Source organism: Acomys minous (assembly GCF_964271855.1).
Source record: "Acomys minous genome assembly, chromosome: 14".
Classification (NCBI taxonomy): Eukaryota; Metazoa; Chordata; class Mammalia; order Rodentia; family Muridae; genus Acomys; species Acomys minous.
The window spans coordinates 1,463,142-1,482,718 of NC_140496.1; the positions used below are offsets into that span (position 1 = coordinate 1,463,142).

The 19,577-nt window shown below is 44.4% G+C and overlaps 1 protein-coding gene across 24 annotated transcripts in view; it reads right to left on the reverse strand.

Moving 5' to 3' along the window:
• PARD3 (par-3 family cell polarity regulator) overlaps positions 1-19,577 on the reverse strand; it is a 527,701-nt gene that overhangs the window by 207,661 nt on the left and 300,463 nt on the right. For 12 of the 24 annotated variants that reach the window (XM_084756601.1, XM_084756603.1, XM_084756615.1 and 9 more), the window contains 3 exons: positions 13,525-13,713; positions 12,772-12,942; positions 5,444-5,603 (listed from right to left, as the gene is read on the reverse strand). In XM_084756601.1, the coding sequence (XP_084612727.1) occupies positions 5,444-5,603; positions 12,772-12,942; positions 13,525-13,713 (520 nt within the window). Of the gene's footprint in view, positions 1-1,420; positions 3,608-5,443; positions 5,604-12,771; positions 12,943-13,524; positions 13,714-19,577 lie in introns of those variants that run through there. The other 12 variants (XM_084756613.1, XM_084756611.1, XM_084756612.1 and 9 more) reach the window with 3 other exon arrangements.

Sequence of the window (19,577 nt, forward strand, 5' to 3'; positions counted from 1 at the left end):
AAATAGTTCAACAACCATGTATTAGCATTCTATTAGTCTGAGATCTAGCTTTAAGACTGAGTACTTATTAGCATGTTGGGTAAGCACAGATAAACTGGAAAGGTAAGTTTAAGGACAAGGTATCTTTCCCTGGCTGATTCAATAAATTAACAGAAAACTATTAAGTTGCTGTCTATCTTCCAATCCTTATAAAGAAACTTGCCAGAAATTACACACACATCATTATTTAGCATTAAGTGGTCTGTTATAGCACCCACGCACGCTCACTGAGATCCCTGCTCAACATATGAGCCAGGAAAACTTCCCACTTTGATTCAAATGTGCTCTTCAGGCAAACTGTGGGACTGGCAACTTCTTGCTCAGGACACAGAAGTAAATCAAATGCGATCATTTCTCTGTCTTGATTTCAAATCACCTGTTTCTTTCCACTCAGCTGCAGGGTATTAGAATAGAAACCTGTTCCGCAAAATGTCACTGGATCCATGGTAGTAAATCCCACCATCACTGGCCAAAGAAATGCTTTCCTTTAAGACATACTTTTGTCTCCTAAAGGACCATGTTGAATTGATAAAGCCAGGCTCTTTCCCCTGACTGGAGAGGCAAATGCCACATTACTAAATACCAAGGCCTCTTCCAGGAATAATTTAACCAGGGAAATATCACAGAGTAATCATATGGCATACCTTTTAAAATTAAATCTGCAACCCCTTGCATTGACACATTTATTCTAAGTGAAGGCCTAGTAAGAAATATATAACACTAACTGGACCATACAATCAGTGTGTGTGTGTGTGTGTGTGTGTGTGTGTGTGTGTGTGTGATGCTGTTTTGTGTAGAAACACGGTACTGTACATGACACAGAATACCAGTATCTGTCTCTCTGTCTGTCTCTGTGTCTCTGTCTCTGTCTCTCTCTGTCTCTCTGTCTCTCTGTCTGTCTGTCTGTCTGTCTGTCTGTCTGTCTGTCTCTCTCTCTCTCTCTGTCTCTCTGTCTGTCTGTCTCTCTCTCTCTCTCTCTCACACACACACACACACACCATACCCAGAATAGCAAGAAGTCTCTTTTGCATTACTCTCCAGTCTTAAGATTTTTGTAAGATTTCAAGATTTGGTTGCCCATATTCTCCCTCTTAGATTGTTAGTGAGGAGTAACCATTCCAGGATCTGGTTCTAGAAACCACTGAGGGTACCACGCATCTACGTTTAAAAGCTACGTGTCCCACTGAGACACACCAGAACCTCTCACTGACATCTGCTGATCTTCAGCGCCTCATCAGCTAGAAGCCCATGAACCGTGTTCGTGGTGGCTTCAGTTTTTAACAGTTAAATTCTCCCCCACCCCAAACCTTTCATCAATATCTACAAACAACAAAATGAACAGCCTGGGTCTTAGAGAGTAAAGCAACAACATACGAGGTGATTATTTACTAAACATTTATTCATTGATGGATTTACATGGAATGCAACACAATGCGCGATATCAGGAACAGAGGAAGTGAACACTGTCGGAAACATAACTCATATAAAACCAGCATCAACGTCTCAGTTTTCCATGTCAAATTCTTAACAAAATGAAAATATTCTGAACATAATTATTTAAACTCACCATAAAAGTATGGATATAGAAACCACTGAGATAATAGTGAAATGAAATAAAATTTCAGCTCAGGATAAAATCGCTTTTAAACAAATTATGCAGACAAAAAACTTAAAGAAAATAACGTTCTATGCTCCAAAACAGGAATTTGTGACGCATTTATAAAGTAAACATGTTGGTAAACTGTGTCCATTATTTCACTGCTGTTATTGAGATGGATGAATCATAGGAAGGGTCTTTCAAGGCTTTTAAAAGGAGAAATCCTAAGCAGACTCACTAAAGGACAAGGCCAGGCCTACCTACCGACCTATCTGTACACCTACTTACTCAGCCTGCTTTTGTGGTGCAAGGAGCAGGGCACTGCACGTGCAGGCGAGCGCCTTTGGCTGTCTTCCCAGCCCTTGTGAGTTGCTTCCTAACATGAGGACAGGACTCACCTAACATCGATGGCGGCGGGAATCCAGCCAACTGCCTGTGGTTACACCTGGCCTTTGGCCACATTTCTGACTGATCCATCCAAAGTGATAGAGATAAATTGGCTGTTACTGAAGAGGAACCCACCACCCAGAAAAACCACACATTCAGACTGTGCTTCCGAAACTGAATAAGCCACAGTCCAGCGGTCTACAGCTCCCCAAATACAAGAACAGAATGGCGCGTGTGATGTAGGTGGTGAGGGAATGCCTTAATTACCTTACCCCTGGTATGGACCGGGCGGGACTAGGCTCTAAAGACACCTCGATGCCTTTCAGTCAATGTGCTGTCACTGAAACCTACCATGAGATCGTGGCATTCCCTGAGACAGCTACTTTTGAAAGAGGAAATACCCAAAACCAAAACAAGGCAAAAATCATCGGTTTGGGGACACCTTTCTTTTATCTGCTAAGTGAAAAGTGGGACTGGGGGCATTTGACATCTTTCCAATTAGAAATGGTTGCTTCTTTTTGGGTGTGCACTTTTGAAGTCTGATCTCCTGGGATGTGTACCCATTCAAAACTGATCATAGGCCTTAAAAAAAAAATTCCTTTGGTCCCATGTACAAAGTATTCCTTGTGAAATTGCCTTGCTCACAGGAAGTTAGTCACTTCTTTGTGTCATCATAAGGGACTCCAAGACTTCTCTCTCCAGCATACGGACCCACGGGCCGCGCAGGACTGAGGCAGAAGACCCAGCGGACAGCCGTGAACAAGGCATGTGGGACGTGGCTGAGAAACGTCCATGCACCTGACACAGTCCAAATCAGAGTCTGATGGGTGCACAGCACTGTGGTATTAGGTATCGTTTCACTGCCAGTGGCAGAGCAACATCCTTTGCAGGGTTTCTAATCTCAGGGTTATCTAACTTCACCAGCAGCACGCAACTCTTAAGGCCAACAATACTAGAATAAGGATGGGGGGAAGGGGGGAACGAAAGCTCTGAAGTTGGTAAACGGCAAGATAAATTAAGCTTATATATTTCTCTAGGTAAAGCCACACAGGCTTCCTAGTTTCCAGTATAGCACATAAAACACGTCTTAAGGACACAGACAAATAAAGTCATTAAGACATCCTGGATTCAATCCCCAGTATCCCTTCCCCAAAAGATACTCTACTGTAAAAACATGGGATACTGAGTATGATGTCATCCCCCAGCCCGGATGTCCCGGGACATGTGCAGAGCAACATCGAGCACAGCAGGAGGGGCCGGCCAGTAAGGAGAGCCACCATGCGTGAGAGGGTTCATTTCATACCCAGCAGAGGGAGGGAAAACCCTGCCGCCTGCATTACCCGCTGAAAAGGACTAACAAGTCAAAAGCTAACAAAATTGGGTGACAGAATACAGAGGAAAACGCACTCCTCAACCCAGGTTACACATTTCAACAAATCACTAGTGAAAAATCAGGGTGGGAGTTGGTGTGTGTTTGAGTGTGAGGTTTTCGCGTTCCTCTGGAGACCCGGGGTGTGGAGGCAGGATGCAGGTTACAGGAGCTGCTGGGCCAGTGGGCTGATCAGTATGGCAAATCCTATGTTCCTATAATAAATGGGAAATTACAGCGCATCACTTTGTATGCACACAGATCCAGCGACACACGCACACATTCTGTCTCAGGGGGTCTGAGGTTTTGTCAACAGGTAAGAGTCAGACAGAGATGCTTTACAGCTTTATAAGACAGCACGGACAACCCATCCCCAGTGAGTACCGGTAACCGATAGGCACACACCAAAGTAGAAGCCGGAAACAAGGCCCCTTCTACTGAAAGAGGGCTCAAACCAAGAGCAAGGATTGCCGCCCTGGTTCTGTCAGGCCACACGCAAAATTAGAAAAACAGTCGCCAAGTACATCAAAGGTATCTCTTAACACCATAAGGAACTGAGGACTTAGCAACTTCCCCAGGGGGAAAGCCAGATGAGGAGGAAGAAAAATGAGAGGAAACTACACTAGCCACGCTGGGCATATACACATGTCTTTTCTACAGCGCTCGGTAGAAAGCTCTCTGGTAATACTGTTCCTTTAAGAGCCCGTGTCCACTGCTAACACAACACCTTGCCGACACAAGCCTTTCACAAACACTCTCAATGAATTAATCAAACTGTTTCCATGATGCACCACAATGGAAACCTGTATTTGTTATTAGATCTGTATCGGATACGCTCAGAATGCGATTAAATGTAGGGCTTTAGAAAACTGCAAAATAGGTCAGAAATCAGTGTTTTATGTCAAAACTACTTTTTATACCTTAAAATTTAAATCTCTCAAGTTAGCCGCAGATGAGCAGTTCTGTGAGCCTGACTTCTCCCCCCTGCTCCCCGGGATGGGGGGTGGGGGATGGGGGCTGTTAGGAGACTGAGCCTATGATCATTCCAGAAGGCAGCCTGGGGCAGATCAAGCAAAAGCTCGGCCATGAGCTGAGGGTTTAAAGGATAACGCTGGGTGTTTGCTGCTGTTGTCTCCCTATGTGGCTCCGGCTGGCTGGGACTCACTGTGTAGAACAAAGTGGCTTTGGGTTAGGAGACGCCTCTCTGCTTTCCACCCCAGTGCTGAGATAAAAGGTGTGAGCTGCCATGTCTGTCAACACTAAAGCTTTGATAAAGCAGAAATGTGACAAATATTTTATTGAATGCCACCAAACAGTGACCACTTCATGTGATCATGTATTTTTCATCTGTGTCTAAGCAGTGCTACCAACAATAACAACTTTTAGATTCCTTTTCTAAAGTTAGTGTGCTTAAGTGCTGTGTGTGGGTGTGTGCATGCGTGTGTGTATGTGTATGTGTGTGTGTGTCTGCTCAAGGGTGCACAGGTGTGAGCATGTATGTATGTATTCACACACGCATGTGTGTGCACTCCCATGTACACCAGCCTTGGACATCACTTCTCGGGAGCTGCCCACTCTTGTTTTTGAGGCAGAGTCTCTCACTGGGACGGAGGACCGGCCTTAGGCTAAGCTGGCTGGCTGGCTGGCCATGTGCTGGGAGTGTGAACAGACCCACGAACTGGCTTTTTCAGCTGGGTGCTGAGAACTGGAAACAGATTTGACCAACTGAGCTGCTTCCTTAGCCCCTGTCGGTTAAAACGCAACTTGCTTACTATTCTCCACAAGCCGCGGATACTTTGATTACTGAGGACATTTCTTTCATTCCCTCTTCCTTTCTGTCCTCATCCAACATTTAGGAATTGAAGCTTATTTAGCCACTCCCTGCGTGGAGGTTCTTTTCTCACATTCATGTTTCCCGCATGGCCATAATGGACCTGCTCTGTCTTCTTTCGGAAACAAGGCTTCCTCTGCGTTAATATTGCATTGGTCCCTCCCCAGGAGCCAGGGTTGGCATAACCGTGAGGGGAGATGAAGGAAGAGAGGAGCTTTACCTGACTCACCCATTATCCTGCTGAGTGCCGCATTCCTGCTGGGCGACTCCTCCAGCCCCTCAATCCCCCCATAGAGGGAGTGCGAGATCCTGCGCTCCCGGGCATCCAGCTCGCTCTCGATGGGCAGCTCAGGGGCAGCGGGGCTCCCAGGAGATCGAAGCTGCGGAGAAAGGGACAGGGGGAAGTGAATCTTGGAGGCTAGTTAGCAGCACGGGGCCTGGATAACAGCTTCCTAAGGCTTGCGTCCAGCCAGGCCTCAAATGAACTAGAACTTTCCAACCTACACCTGAAGAATTTGTTCTGTCAGCTTCGCCTAATGACCAACCTTCAGTGGCACTTTATTCAACACCCCCTAGGAAGCTGTGTCAGGTTACAGCCGCAGGAGGAAAATATGTATAGAAAAAGATGTTTTAAGGTTTTACCTTACTGCTTATATATATTTTTTTTTCAACTTGACTGTCAGCCTGTGCCAAGGTCAAGGCAAGATAATGTTTAATTTAGGATTCCTGCTACCCGCCGCTCTGCGGAAGGCAGGCTTTGGTTTAGCTTTGTGCCTGTGGGACAGAAACACGTCTGCCTCCTGCATGTATCAGTTTAGGTGTCACTGGCATCACGCGGAATCTAAGCTCTGTGGAAATTAAGGCTCTTTGTGTAAGGCAACCTCTAGGTTGGAGGCAAAAACAGAAACACTTTAAGTGTGCACAGAAGAACATGAGAGAACCAAACAGTTGTTGCATGTGTATGTATGTATAGTGTGTGTGCATTATATGCACGGGTTTCGAACGGGTATGGCTTCATATGGTCTAGTGCTCATGCGTGCAGAGGTCCGAGGCTGACCTTGAGTATTTTCCTTGATAGCTCTCCACTTACGGAGGCAGGGTCCTGCGCCCAACCTGGAACTTGCTCACTGCCATTTGTCTACCCGGATCCCCGAGCCTCTACCCCAAGGGTTCTAACAGAATGGGCATCTGCCACACCTGTCTGGACTTAGGGTAGGTTCTAGAAGTCCAAACCACAGTGTTAACACTAAGTGAATACTCTCCCAAGTATTTTGATGAAACACAGAGTGGCATGAACATTAGGCAAATTCACGTAGTCTACTGAATGCCTGCAAAGCAGCAGGTCCAGGGCTGGGCCTGCTTTGTACAGCGCTGGTTTAGCCTGACAAGGCCCTGAGCACAGTCTCCTCTTGCACTGAATAAACTGGGCGCAGCAGCTCACACCTGTAATCCCAGCACTTGAGGCAGGTAGGTCAAAAGTTCAAGGCCGTCCTCTGCTATAGAGTGAGTTTGAGGCCAGCCTGGTATATAAGAGACCAAGACTTTAAAATAAAAAACAATGTCTTTTTAAAACAAGGTCAGTATCTACGGCTACCGGTTAAAACAGTATACTGTCCTCCACATCACAGCTGTGTCCTACCTGTGTCACCTTTTCCATAGAAATGGCCAGAAGACGACGTCCATGTTAGGATGTAAGTGTTTTATTTGGTGAAGGGTCCTGCACTGCACCTAGCTCGCTGTCGTGGTGCTACTGGCACAAAACAAGGCGGGGCCTGAGATGAGCAGGTTCGTCAGTGCAGCAGAGAGTCTACCTCATCCAAACAGGCAGCTGCTGTGCTGCCTTCCACTGGGCAGGTGTTTGCTTCTATCAGAAATTGCCCCGCCTTTACATAATGATATATGTAAGGGAGCTCTGAGCCCACTGAAGGGTCAACACAGTCACAGCTGATGATTGAACAATAAACCTGCAGTGTGCTGAAGTAGACCAGTAAGGCTTAAACTGTGAAATCGGGGTTGGTTTTATCAGTTTTCTCTTGAAAGTGCAGATTGCAGCTGACAGCTTTACTGACAGGTAAAACATTTACGGTCTTTCATATAAAGACGTACATAAAGGAACACTGTCTAACGGACCGAGACACCTCGATTCTAAGATCCCTCGAGGGAGCGAGAACAAAGACAACAACTGAAACCTCACACCCTGCACCTTTGAAGCCAAGGGCGGGTTTTAAAATCCGACCACTCAAGCTGCTGTGCAGCTCTGAAACCAAGTGCTTGCCCAGCATGTGAGAGGGTCTGGAGCCCACCAGCAGCACAACACCGAAAACCGCGATATTCTAAATGATAATATACATTAAAGGCATGTGCCATGCTACTCTCTAGATAAAAGTTCTGCTTGCTGGAAGATATTTTACCAGAAGACAAAAAATAAAAAATAAAAATAAAAATCTTTGCATTTGCTTTCAAAAATAAATCTAGCTCTACTACACAATTGTGCAATTTTCTGATGGGAAAAAGAAATCCCTTTATAAACATTCTTTATTTAAAAACAATTAAGTATGCTAAGAGAATATTTTAAGGTTATATTAAGTGAAATAAAATTCCACTAAAAAGAATGCGCAGGTTTTGTACCGTGCTCCCAAGGAGCACACAAATAAACAGCCTCACATCAACTGTCCAATTTGCATATGAAAAGGCAGATTTAAATGAAGCCATCAATAATCTACTATATAAATATTTAACAGAATTTAGAACACTTTTAATTTCTCCAGTTTTCCCGTGGTTTGGTTTGGTTTTTTGAGACAGGGATTCGCGATTCTGTCCTAGCTGGTCTGAAACTCACCATGTAGAGGTCAAGCCTCAAATCACAGAGATCTGCCTGCCTTTGCACCACCTGTGCTGGGCTGCACCCTGCAATCTCCCCAGGGTTTTGTTGTTGTTGTTGTTGTTGTTTTGGTGGGGGAAGGGGGGTAGGTGGTAGAGTGGGGTGGCTGTATTTTTGAGACAGGGTTTCTCTGTGTAGCCCTGTCTTTTCTGGAAGTTGCTCTGTAGGCCAGGCTGTCCTTGAAAACAAAAGATCTGCCTGCTACTGCCTCCCAAGTGCTGGGACCAAAGGAGTACACAAGTTTTAAGAAAAGAAGATTGGAAAACAGTTCAGTTTAAAAATCTGTCCATGCAGGAGAGATGCAGAAACCTTTGAAGGCCCCTCCCACTACCTCTCGCTTTGCCAGCCTTTAAAAAAAAAAAAAACATTACCTTAGTGTTTAGTAAACCTTAGTAAAATTAATAAAAAACTAAATAAAGGTACAATTTTTTAAAATTTATAAAATTATAAAAGCCAGTGTGTAAGCGCAGCTGCACAGGGCAGAATTGGGCCCTCTCCTGGCCTCTAGACCAGACTTTCTCTCTCTCTTGAGGAAAAAACAGCAGCTATTTCCAACGCAGGACCAGCTTTGCAGGATGTAAAATATCCCACATCTTGACTCCTTAACTGGGAATTTACTTTTCTTTGTGGTCACTATGCAAAGGAACTAACAAGCAAGGTTAGCAAAGCCCCTTTGCATCACTGTTACAATTTTATTTAAGGGTATTAAAGTTGGAAATAATAAAAAAACACAAAAGGGTACAAATAAGTTTTCAAAAAGATATTCAGATGATATAATCCTTTTATAAATGACAGTAACATTTTAATAATAGTCTGCTAACTATTGCCCAATGATTATGCTGTTCCTTAAATATTTGGAATATTTTCTTATAAAAAACAAACTCGTGGTTTCTTATAAGGAAACTAATACAATTTCTGGTGCGTGCGTGCGTGCGTGCGTGCGTGCGTGCGTGCGTGCGTGCGTGCGTGCGTGCGTGTGTGTGTGTGTGTGTGTTTTCTTGTCTTTGTCTACGAAGACATCAGTGAGCCCCACCACCTCTGTCTGAAAGGCAGGAAAGCTAGTGTCTGCATAGTCTTAACCTTCCTTCTCAGTTACCTCCAAACTGATCCTAGCTGGTAACTGGCAGATCTTATTATTTGAAATTTCACTTTCCATTTACATTGATTGTCATAAAGCACGCACTGGCTGAATGATTAGCTGCATAAAAAGTGTTAAGTCGGAGGCTACTGAAAATGGCACACCAGGTTGTACGGAAGTGGGATTTAATGCTGGATGCAGCATGGTGTGACACCTGGCCTAGAGTAGTGGCCTACTGTGAAGAACCACCAGTGTCCAAAGGGCTGGCAAAGCTGAAGTGAATAATAAACAGGCATGCTTCAGACCTCAGGCAGAGGTTTTCGGCTACTAACTTGTTTTGAGGGCTGGAGAGATGACTCAGGGGTCATCTGTTCACTTGAGTGCTCTTCCAAAGGTCTTGAGTTCAATTCCCAACAACTACACGGTGGCTCACAACCATCTGTAATGGGATTTGATTCCCTTTTCTGGCATGAATGAAGGCAGAACATTCATATACATAAAATACATGAATAAATAAATCTTTAAACATTTTTAATTAAAATATATTTTTCCCCTTCCTCTCTCTTACCCCTCGGATAGACACGGCCTTTAAAATAATGCGATTACTCTGTAATATGTGGATACAACCTGCTCAGCCCATATGTTACTTCTATGTATATGATTTCAGGGCTGGCCACTTGGTGTTGGGTAACCAACTGAGGGCGAGTTTTAGGGCTCAATGTCAAGTTCTGCTTCTACTTAGTTTCCTTTGTGTCCTTAGGTGGTGGCAGCAGATGAGCTCGCAGGTCGCTGGGTCCTGCTGTGGCTGAACCAGAGGCTCACACAACCATTCCACGTTCCCCTCATGTCACTGGGTGATGACACAGTCAGCTCCACCCAGTGTGGGATGCTGGAGATCCTGCATCGCAGTGACTGTCACTGTGCTGGCCACGCCCACTGCCACCCCGCCCTGCCCCACTTCACTGGCCTATCCGAATCCATCTCAGAAAGCACACAGGTCAAGAATCAGGAGTTATTCTTCAAGGGGCCCTTTTCTATTCTACATAGCTTTCTAAATCTAAGAGGATTAAATCTAGAGAAAGGATTCATTTTGTGAAGCAGTCACTGACCTCTAAATCCCCTCACATGAGGTCTAAGACACCACCTCACCGAGCAGCTCTTTATACTAGAACAAGGATTTATATAAAATTGCTTCTAACACACACACACTAAAATAACTACGCTATGGTGAATTACACCAATTTCCACAAATATTCATCTCCTTCAAATATTTAAAAATCAATCTAATTCAAATACATAGCTTATTTTAAGTACCAGACAGTGGTGCCAGTCCCCTCCAGTCACCCTTGGGACGCAACAAACTTATCCCTTGGGACGCAACAAACTTATCCCTTGGGGTAAACAGTATCAATTTTATCTTCCTACTTCATACATTTCAAACTGGAAAGGAGAAAAGAAGGCAGGAGAAAATAATGTCATAATGTTTAAAAAAGGAAGAAAGAAAGAAAGAAAGAAAGAAAGAAAGAAAGAAAGAAAGAAACCGAATCTGCTCTAAAATGTCCTATTATTGTTGAGGAGTGAATTCTCATCTTCTCTAGGAAGACAGTAAGCCTTGAACTTCAAGAAGAGTGGGTGAGACACCATGCTATGGTCGCAGGCGAGACTTGCACACACCTACAAGGAGCTCTAGCACATTATTGTGGAATCGCTCATGCCCTCTGAACTCAGGGCTCATTCACCACAGCAAGATGGCCCAAAAGGATGTCAGCATTTGCTGTGTCACAACTTACATACTCTCTCCCCATGGCTCAGACACAAAGCTTTTCTGAAGTGGTATAAATCTCACACCAGCAAAAGCACATGTGAGGAAGCCGAACCGAGCTCCTCCGGCTGTGTAAATCTTCAGTTAAATCCCACCAGGACGAATGGCTTCTCCACACGTACACAGGAAGCTTGGCTCTTACAATAAGATATATATTTGTGCTATAAGCTACCGTGTCCTGAGGAACAGTAAGGAGCAGGCGTGGAGGACATGACAGCAGAGGAAAGCGGAGCTCCACAGTCAGCTGCTCCCACACTTAAATCCTCTTCAGTCACGTAAACTCAGATGTAGAAGTAAATGTGACAGAGATATTTCAGCACGGATTCTAGACTGACATCTTTCATAGGGCAAAATGGAATAAATCAATGCTTTATCAAAACATTTTCAAGCTGGCGCACGTCTGCCTGACTCTTGGGGAATCAGAATCCTGCAGAAACAGAATGATCTTTGTCATTCCTTATTGCAAAAACCTTCCAGAACATTCTATAGTGTGTATGTGTGCACATTGAGAGAGAGAGAGAAAGAGAGAGAGAGAGAGAGATTGCTCTGTGGCTCTCGGCTTTATCTTTCTGAGTCAGAATCTCTTACTGAACCCAAGGCAGCTCGGGGACTCGGCCAGTCCGGTGGCCAGTGAGCTCCAGAGCCTATAGAGTCTTTGTCACTGTGTCCCTGGTGCTGAGATCAAACCTCAGCTGCTCCTGATTATGCAACAGCACCTTCCCGCTGTGCTGTGCCTTCTCAGCCTCCACATCTTACTTTTAAGAGCCAGGCGATGATACTTTGTGAACAGACACTGCTGAGCGTCCAGCGTCTATCAAATTTTCTGGCGTATGTAAGATGTTCAATACACACTATCAAATGACAACTGTCCTCAAGGATAGAGACCAACTCATTTCTCTAAGGCCACTATCTAATACAGACGCATGTGCCATACACTGAGAACTACTCAGCACCCTAAACATATCGGATTAAAAATACCAAACAATGATTTGACTAAAAATGACCACCATTCAAGACATCACTGGCAGGCTAAGGTGCAACTCAGTGAGAGTACATACTGGGCAAGTGTAAGACCCTGGATCCACCCCTGGTACCACTGATAGACTACTGAGGGGCAGACCAGCAAGGCTATGGGGACTCTAGGGATCAGACCTGAATTTGTTTCCATCATGTCCTTTGTGTTTCCCCTCCAATGTTTTTAGTTAAGGTTACATTGTACTTTGCTGAAGAAGTTAGCTTAACAATTATGGCTATTTTATTCCATATTTCCCAAGTAAAAACAACACGTGTATATTGGCTTGAATAAAAATATCCTCCATAGTTTCACTTATTTGAAACTTAGTCACCAGGAAGTGGCGCTATTTGAAATGATTAGAAGGATTAGGAAGTATGGCTCTCCTGGAGGAAAAGTGGCCCTCCTGGAGGAAGTGTGCTCCTGGAGGAAGTGTGGCCCTCCTGGAGGAAGTGTGGCTCTCCTGGAGGAAGTGTGGCCCTCCTGGAGGAAGTGTGGCCCTCCTGGAGGAAGTGTGGCCCTTCTGGAGGAAGTGTGGCCCTCCTGGAGGAAGTGTGGCCCTCCTGGAGGAAGTGTGACCCTCCTGGAGGAAGTGTGGCCCCCTACTAGGGGTAAGCCCATGCCACGTCCAGGCTCTCTCGGCCTGTAGACCAGGATGTAGCCCTCAACGACTTCTCCAGCACCATTAATGGTGGCCATGCCGGCCACCAAGATCCCCACCATGATGGCTTTTCGAGGTAGCAGCCCGTGTTTACCTCATTGCACTTGCTGATCCGCCGGGCCACAATCAGCTGGATCATGCCGCGCTTGTTGCCCTCGGTGGACATGGATCTCCGCAGAGTCTCCATGGCTTCCTGGTTGGCTTTGCCCAGCAGAGACTCTCCGTTCACAGCTATCAGCTGGTCGTTCACTCTCAGCCTCCCGTCCTGGGAGGGAGGTAAGTAAAGCAGTGAGTACTGCTCAGTAGCTCCCAATGTTTAAATAATTAAAACAAAAATAAATAAATTAATTAATAAATATTTTAAAAAGGAAAGAAAAAAAGGACCCGAGGGCTTTAATCACATTGTAAGCAGCTGTTGTAGCTTCTGTGTATTTTAGTCTTTTAGACATTCCTGGGTCATTATTGTAATCCGTTAAAGGGAATACCAATTCAAAGAGCGCAGAGTTATCATCACTCGCTTGCTTTCAGAAACACCCATCGAGCTGATTTGCAAATGAGAGTCACGAAGATCAAGACAACTGTAGAAAACTGCTCACAACATACAGCCAGGAAACTCACTCTAGGCTTAGAAGGAGCCAATGGCGTCCCAGCAGGGGAAGGAAAGACCCTTCTCCCCAGCCCGGACCTGTGCTTGAGCAGACTACAGATGGTGATGAGCTGCACCCCCCAAGTGATCCAGGCAAAGGCTCTCTAGAGAAGGACAAGGTCACCAATAGGATCCATAGGCCAGAAAGGAGGTGGGTGGGAAACCTCCCCAACAGGCTCAGTAAGGCTGACAGGCACTTACCTTAGACGCAGCTCCGCCATTAATAATGGACTTAACGAAGATCCCCAGATCCGCGTGGTTCTCTTTGGAACGGTTCCCTTTGACACTGACACCAAGCCCTGCAGAGCCCGAGTCATTCAGTGGGACTTCGAAGGTCAGGAACTCCCTGGTACCGTCGGGTGTGAGAACTACGTCCTCATCCTCAGCTTTCTAAAAGGAAAAGGATTGCACAGGTTATTAAAATGGCTCTTTTGGCTGTCACATGGAGGAGCCTTAACGGTTAAGTTCTCTTAACCAGAGCAGCAGAGCTATCCACCCCAGGACAGGATCCATGATGGTGGTGCAGCTGTCCTTGAGGGCTGCACCTCAGCCGGCTGTGAGCAGCTTTAGGCCATACTTACACCGGTGTTGCACCCAAACTGCAACAGACTCTAAGAAACGCGGGGGGGGGGGGGGGGGGGGGGGGGGAATACTGAAGGTATGTAAAGACTCTGAAAGTCTGGGGCTAGTATGCAAAATCTGTGTGCTGTTCTGTATTACAAACCATGAGAAAAACACAGTAAAATAATTTTTTTTAAGTCATGATAAATCTAGTTTGTTTGTCTCTGCATGAGGGATTTCCCTGTCCTCAGTAGTTGAACATTCACTTACACCGTGTGCGTTTTTATACATAGACAATATCAAATCCCAGTGATACAAAGCCAGCTCTGAAAGGTATTCAGGGTTAGGGCCAGTGCCAACCTACAACCCCCAACATCTGGGAGACAAGAAAGACCCAAATAACATCTAGGAAGAGATTTCCATAGTACTGTAATCACAGTGTAGAACTGGTGAATATCACACAAGCAATTAATTGTTTAATTGATTGGCTGTTTACAACTCTTTAATTTCCTAACTGAAGTCAAGCTGGAAAGAAGGCTTTTAAAACCAAACACAATTAGGATTATAAACCCTTGTCCCCCGCCCCCCCCAACACAGAAAGAAACGAAAGCTGAACATATAGCCCAACGGAGCATGGCGTGAGGCTGCATTCTAGTACTGAAAACTTCAAAGCCCAAGAAGAAAAGTCAGCTTGCAGCCCAGGTCCTCGGCAAGGCCACCAAGGCCAAGGCCACCATCTCAACGTCTGTATCAGTCTCAGAGAGACCCCACTGAGGCCTGAAACTTAGTCCTCCTCCTCTGCCAACGCTGAAACAGTGCTGCAGCATCCACCTAGCCATCCAGAATGGACCGCCAATTACCGTGAATGACAGCAGGATGAAATATCACTTACCCTAAACAGACAGCTTTAAAACAAGTCTTGGCTACTCATAAAGCTTGGCTAATATAGAAGATGAAAATAGGATTTTATTTTTCATCCTGCCAGTTTTGGAAAAATTCTAAGAACCCAAATCAAATAACAATAAAATAATTTAAAAGGGAATTTGAGGCTTTTACATGTACTCTTGACTATCTTCATTAAATTAACTTTTTTTTTTTTTTGGTTTTTTTTTTCGAGACAGGGTCTCTCTGTGTAGCCTTGGCTGTCCTGGACTTGCTTTTGTAGACCAGGCTGGCCTCGAACTCACAGCGATCTGCCTGCCTCTGCCTCCCGAGTGCTGGGATTAAAGGTGTGCGCCACCACGCCTGGCTATTAAATTAACTTTTAGAAGAATATTATATACCTGTGATTCTTTAAAAAATAAAAATAAACCATATGCTATTTTAAAGCCTTAAAATCCAAAATATTGCTACCTGTAGAGCAATATTCTAATTTGATGACATTCACTGTTAATGTGCATGCATGTATGTGAGTGTGTGTGTGTGTGTGTGTGTGTGTGTGTGTGTGTGTGTATGAGAAAAGCAGTCTAGAAGCAGCCTGCTGCTGCTCTACACACCCAGCCACTCAGGAATACATTATTGGAAACCATTCAAAAAATAGCCTGACAGTGAGTAAGGACAAGGAAATTTTCAATAACATAAACCCACAAGCTTCTCAGAACATGAAAAGTATACACTAAAAATTGAAAAAAATAAAGTACACGGCTTATGTAAGTATTTACTATCCAACTGAGCTTCTGAGCTCATTGGTAACCACTTTCTTATCTTTACAATATTCCCAGAGAAAAATTACAATTCAAATCAATAAAACTAATAAATTGAGGACAAACAAAGGTTAAATAACTGCATTAAAATATTGATATATCACACATTTCTTACACAGAATTGTGTTTAGACTCATGTGATACTCTATAAATACAAATGCTCACTTCATTTTTAATTTTTTTAATTTATGCATATCAAAACAATTAAAACACTAAGTAATTATTCTGTGAATGACTACCGCAGCCTTAATGTGAATATAAAACTATGCCATCCAGAGGCCGGGAGAAGCTCAGCGCTAGGGCACTGACATCACTGACTTAACAAGCGTGTACAAGGAACCAGGTTCATACCAGCACCACAGACAAAGAATACCCAGGCATCAATAATTCCAAGCCACACTACTCTCCCCTTGTGTTTGGGATCAGAAACAATTTAGAGATAAAATAGATCTATCACTGAGAATGCTGTGTTTGAGAGGCATGGAAACCGTGGCTTTTCAGCCTGTGCTAACTAACATCTGGCACTCACCCTTACCAGTCCTTTCCTCAAGTCCAAGGGATCTGAGTTGTCACTGAGGATGTAGATCTTCGGCTTGGTTTTTTTTTTTTTTCATTTACTGACTTCATCATTTCCATAATGATTTTTACAAAGGCTTAAAATTCTCTCCCCCCCCCTTTTTCCCCCTACTTGAAAAATCAAGGCAAAGGGGCTGAGTGAGTCCATGAAGAACAGGGCTAATCAAGGCGGGAGGGCTCCCCCACTGCCTGACTCACGCAGCACTTACTATGAAAACCTCGAGGGGCGTGGGGTCATCTCCTACAGTCCTTGTATCAAATCTTGAGACTTTATTGTCATTAAGAACTTTGAATGGAGACACTGTAAGCACCATTAGCATTTCATTATTAATCCACTTGGCTCTTGAACAAGACTGAAATTAACACCAGCTTTTAGAAATTAGGTTTTGGTTGTTTTTTTGTTTTTTTTTTCCAGTAACTTTAGAAGTTTCCTTTACAAAAACCATTTGAGATTTGGCATTATAAAAGTCTCCACACAGCTGCGCTAGGGTGGGGTCCTCTGTGTCTGACACGGGAGACACTACTTTCTGCCTTCTTCTTGTGCCGGCCTGAAGCTGTGTCCTGTCAGCAGAAGGCCTCTATCTAGCTCACACACGCGATAACGTGTTCTACAACAAGCCCTAGACATTTTTTGCTCGTCACTCTCTCTCAGGCACACGGGCAGCGGGTGACTCTTGTGTACGCACCTGTCTGTACAGCATGAGCACACTTCCCATTAAGCGGGACTACAGCTCTTCTCCACCCACTTCTCCACCGGAAAACTTGCCTTTTAATGGCCAGAAAACAAAGGGCATTTTTTCCAAGCATATTAGAAATAGCTCTGCTTACTAGGCCCTGTGAAAGTGATCTAGTTTCCTGTTACGCTCAGAGAAGCAGAAGAACACATCCAACAAAGGAGAAAAAAAATGGTCAATAGCCTTCTTCACACCCTACCTAGTGTTTTCTGTCAATAGTAGTCACAGTAGCTCTGAGACCCTGGCTGTCCACAGGGGATGGTGAATCTACAGCGTAACCTAATCACACCCTTCATTCCTAAGGAAACGGAATGACAGTCAAATCTCTGGGCCTCCATGAATGAAAATGCAGGTGATGCAGTAAAGAAAAACAAAGGAAGAAAAACAGTAAACACAGCACTGTAAGATGGGAAAAGCACTTGGTGACATCATCACAGTGCTACAGCTCAGAGTCTCACACAGGAGCCTTTAGTCTGCAAATCCCTGGGAGATTAATACGGTAGACAGATACTCCCACACCAAGTCCAAAGGAGGGGGGGCAAACCATTCACTAAGAAAGAATGGATCAACAGTAGGTAGCAGTAGGTAGGCGTTCCCTTCTCCAAATTCCAATTTAAAAAAAAAAGTGTAAAGCGGCTGGGGATAGTCCAATTTTGAGAGGCTTTTTTCAGAATGATGACATCTAACTATGTACAGAACTGGACGTGGTTGTGGTGGGTACAGTGGTGCATAATGTGACCATGGAACTCAGGAGGCTGAGGCAGGAGGACCCTGAAGTCAAGGTCAACCTGAGCTAGTAGAAGGGCTGTCTTCAAAATAAGAGATGAGGAGACTAGACAAAGAAATAAGACAGAAGGCGGGGAGAGGGAGGAGGGGAGGGAGGGGGAGATGGAGGGGGAAGGAGGGGGGAGAGGGAGGGGGAAGAGGGAGGAAGGAAGGGAGGGAGGAAGGAAAGAAACCAAGAAAGAAAGAAACAAAGAAAGAGATGGGCAGACAGACAGAGGGACAGTCAGACATGTCCTGGAATGACAGGTGAATGCATAAGCAGACAGGCCATTAATAGAAGGCAATTTAAGAGCCTCTAGGTTTGCATATTTTATTTTACGTTAAAAACCAATTGTGACCACATAAAAAGATCTATGGGCATGCTGACCACCTTTATTACAACTGCACCAGACAGAGACTCCAAATGTCTGAGGCTAAGTTAGTAAGTACACGCTCACATACTTAAAGAGCAGACTACCATTCAAGTAAGAACATTTACTGAGACAAAAATGTTTTTATGATAGAAAATTCAGGTTTGTGGAAAACAAGGGGTTTCATAACTTCCAGTACTTTGCCCATTAAAGCCTCGACAAGTGTACTTTATAAATGGCTTAATCTCTGTTCTGCACCAGTTAGAAGCTGCATGTTTCAGTCTAGCTGGTGTGGAGGGCGTATCATTTACTGCCTATAACACATGCACATGGGGCAGCTACACATGAAATGGAAGTTACGAGCAAATGCATCAATGTCATGACAAGGAAGTCACAGAACTGCGGGTGATTATAACTTTCTTTTGTCTGGCTGAATTTTCTATAGTCGAGGTTGTTACTTTAGTGATCAAAAAATCTACTGTACCATTTCATGTTCTTCCTTCAGAGACACACACACAAAACAAAGGCAACCACAGGGTGGAGCAGGAGGATGGTGGCTGACAGGGACGGTGGCTGACAGGGCAGGGACTGGGAGTCAAGCAGAGGAAGCAGCTGATCACACAGGCCTCAGGACACACTTATTTAAAAGAGAATAAATAAAGTGTGGCTGTGGTGGAGCACCTCTTTAATCCCAGCACTCAGGAGGCAGAGGCAGGTGGATCTCTGTGAGTTAGAGGCCAACCTGGTCTACAAAGAGAGTTCCAGGACAGCCAGGGCTAAAACAGAGAAACCCTGTCGTGAAAAAGTGAAATAAACAAACAAACAAACAAACAAAAGAATAAATTACATGCAGGGATTGTGGATAAATATGAGCAGAATTTTGTTTTACTTAAAAGGAAGATTTCTTAGAGACAGAATTTGTCTTGGTAGTTTTGTTTTTTTATTTTTTGCATCAACTAATCACTAGTCAAGTTTAAAAATCTGTATTTTGATTAAAACTCTTTTTCTCTAAAGACAAGATCATATAAGCCCAGGCTGTGAAGTCTCTGCACAGGTGAAAGCAGCCTTGAGACCGCGGTCCCTCATTCCTCCACCTGCTGAGCAGACCGCCACGCCCAGCTTCACGCTCCTAGTTACCAGACGGAAGATGAACACTTAAGGATGCTGACGAGCCATCACTATGAGGTTCGTTACTCAGACTGCTTATTCATTATCGTTTATTTTTGTAGTTATTGGGCATTGAACTCAGGGCACTGCACATACTAAGAACTAACCTCAATGTCTGGGCCCTTTGCACCCTGCTTGGCTTTTAGGTTTTGTTTGTTTGTTTGTTGTTTTGTTGAGACTTTATCCCATAGTACCCCAAGCTAAGACTTAGCACAAAGACCCCCCTGCCTCACTCAGCCTCCCCGGTGTGAGGGCCACCAGGCCTGCTTATTAAGTCACAATCTTATATCTGGACAGAGTGTGGTCTTTCTTTCCTAACTCAGGAGTGGCAAATAATTTTAAATATTTGATTTTATTGGTTTATAACAATAATGGTT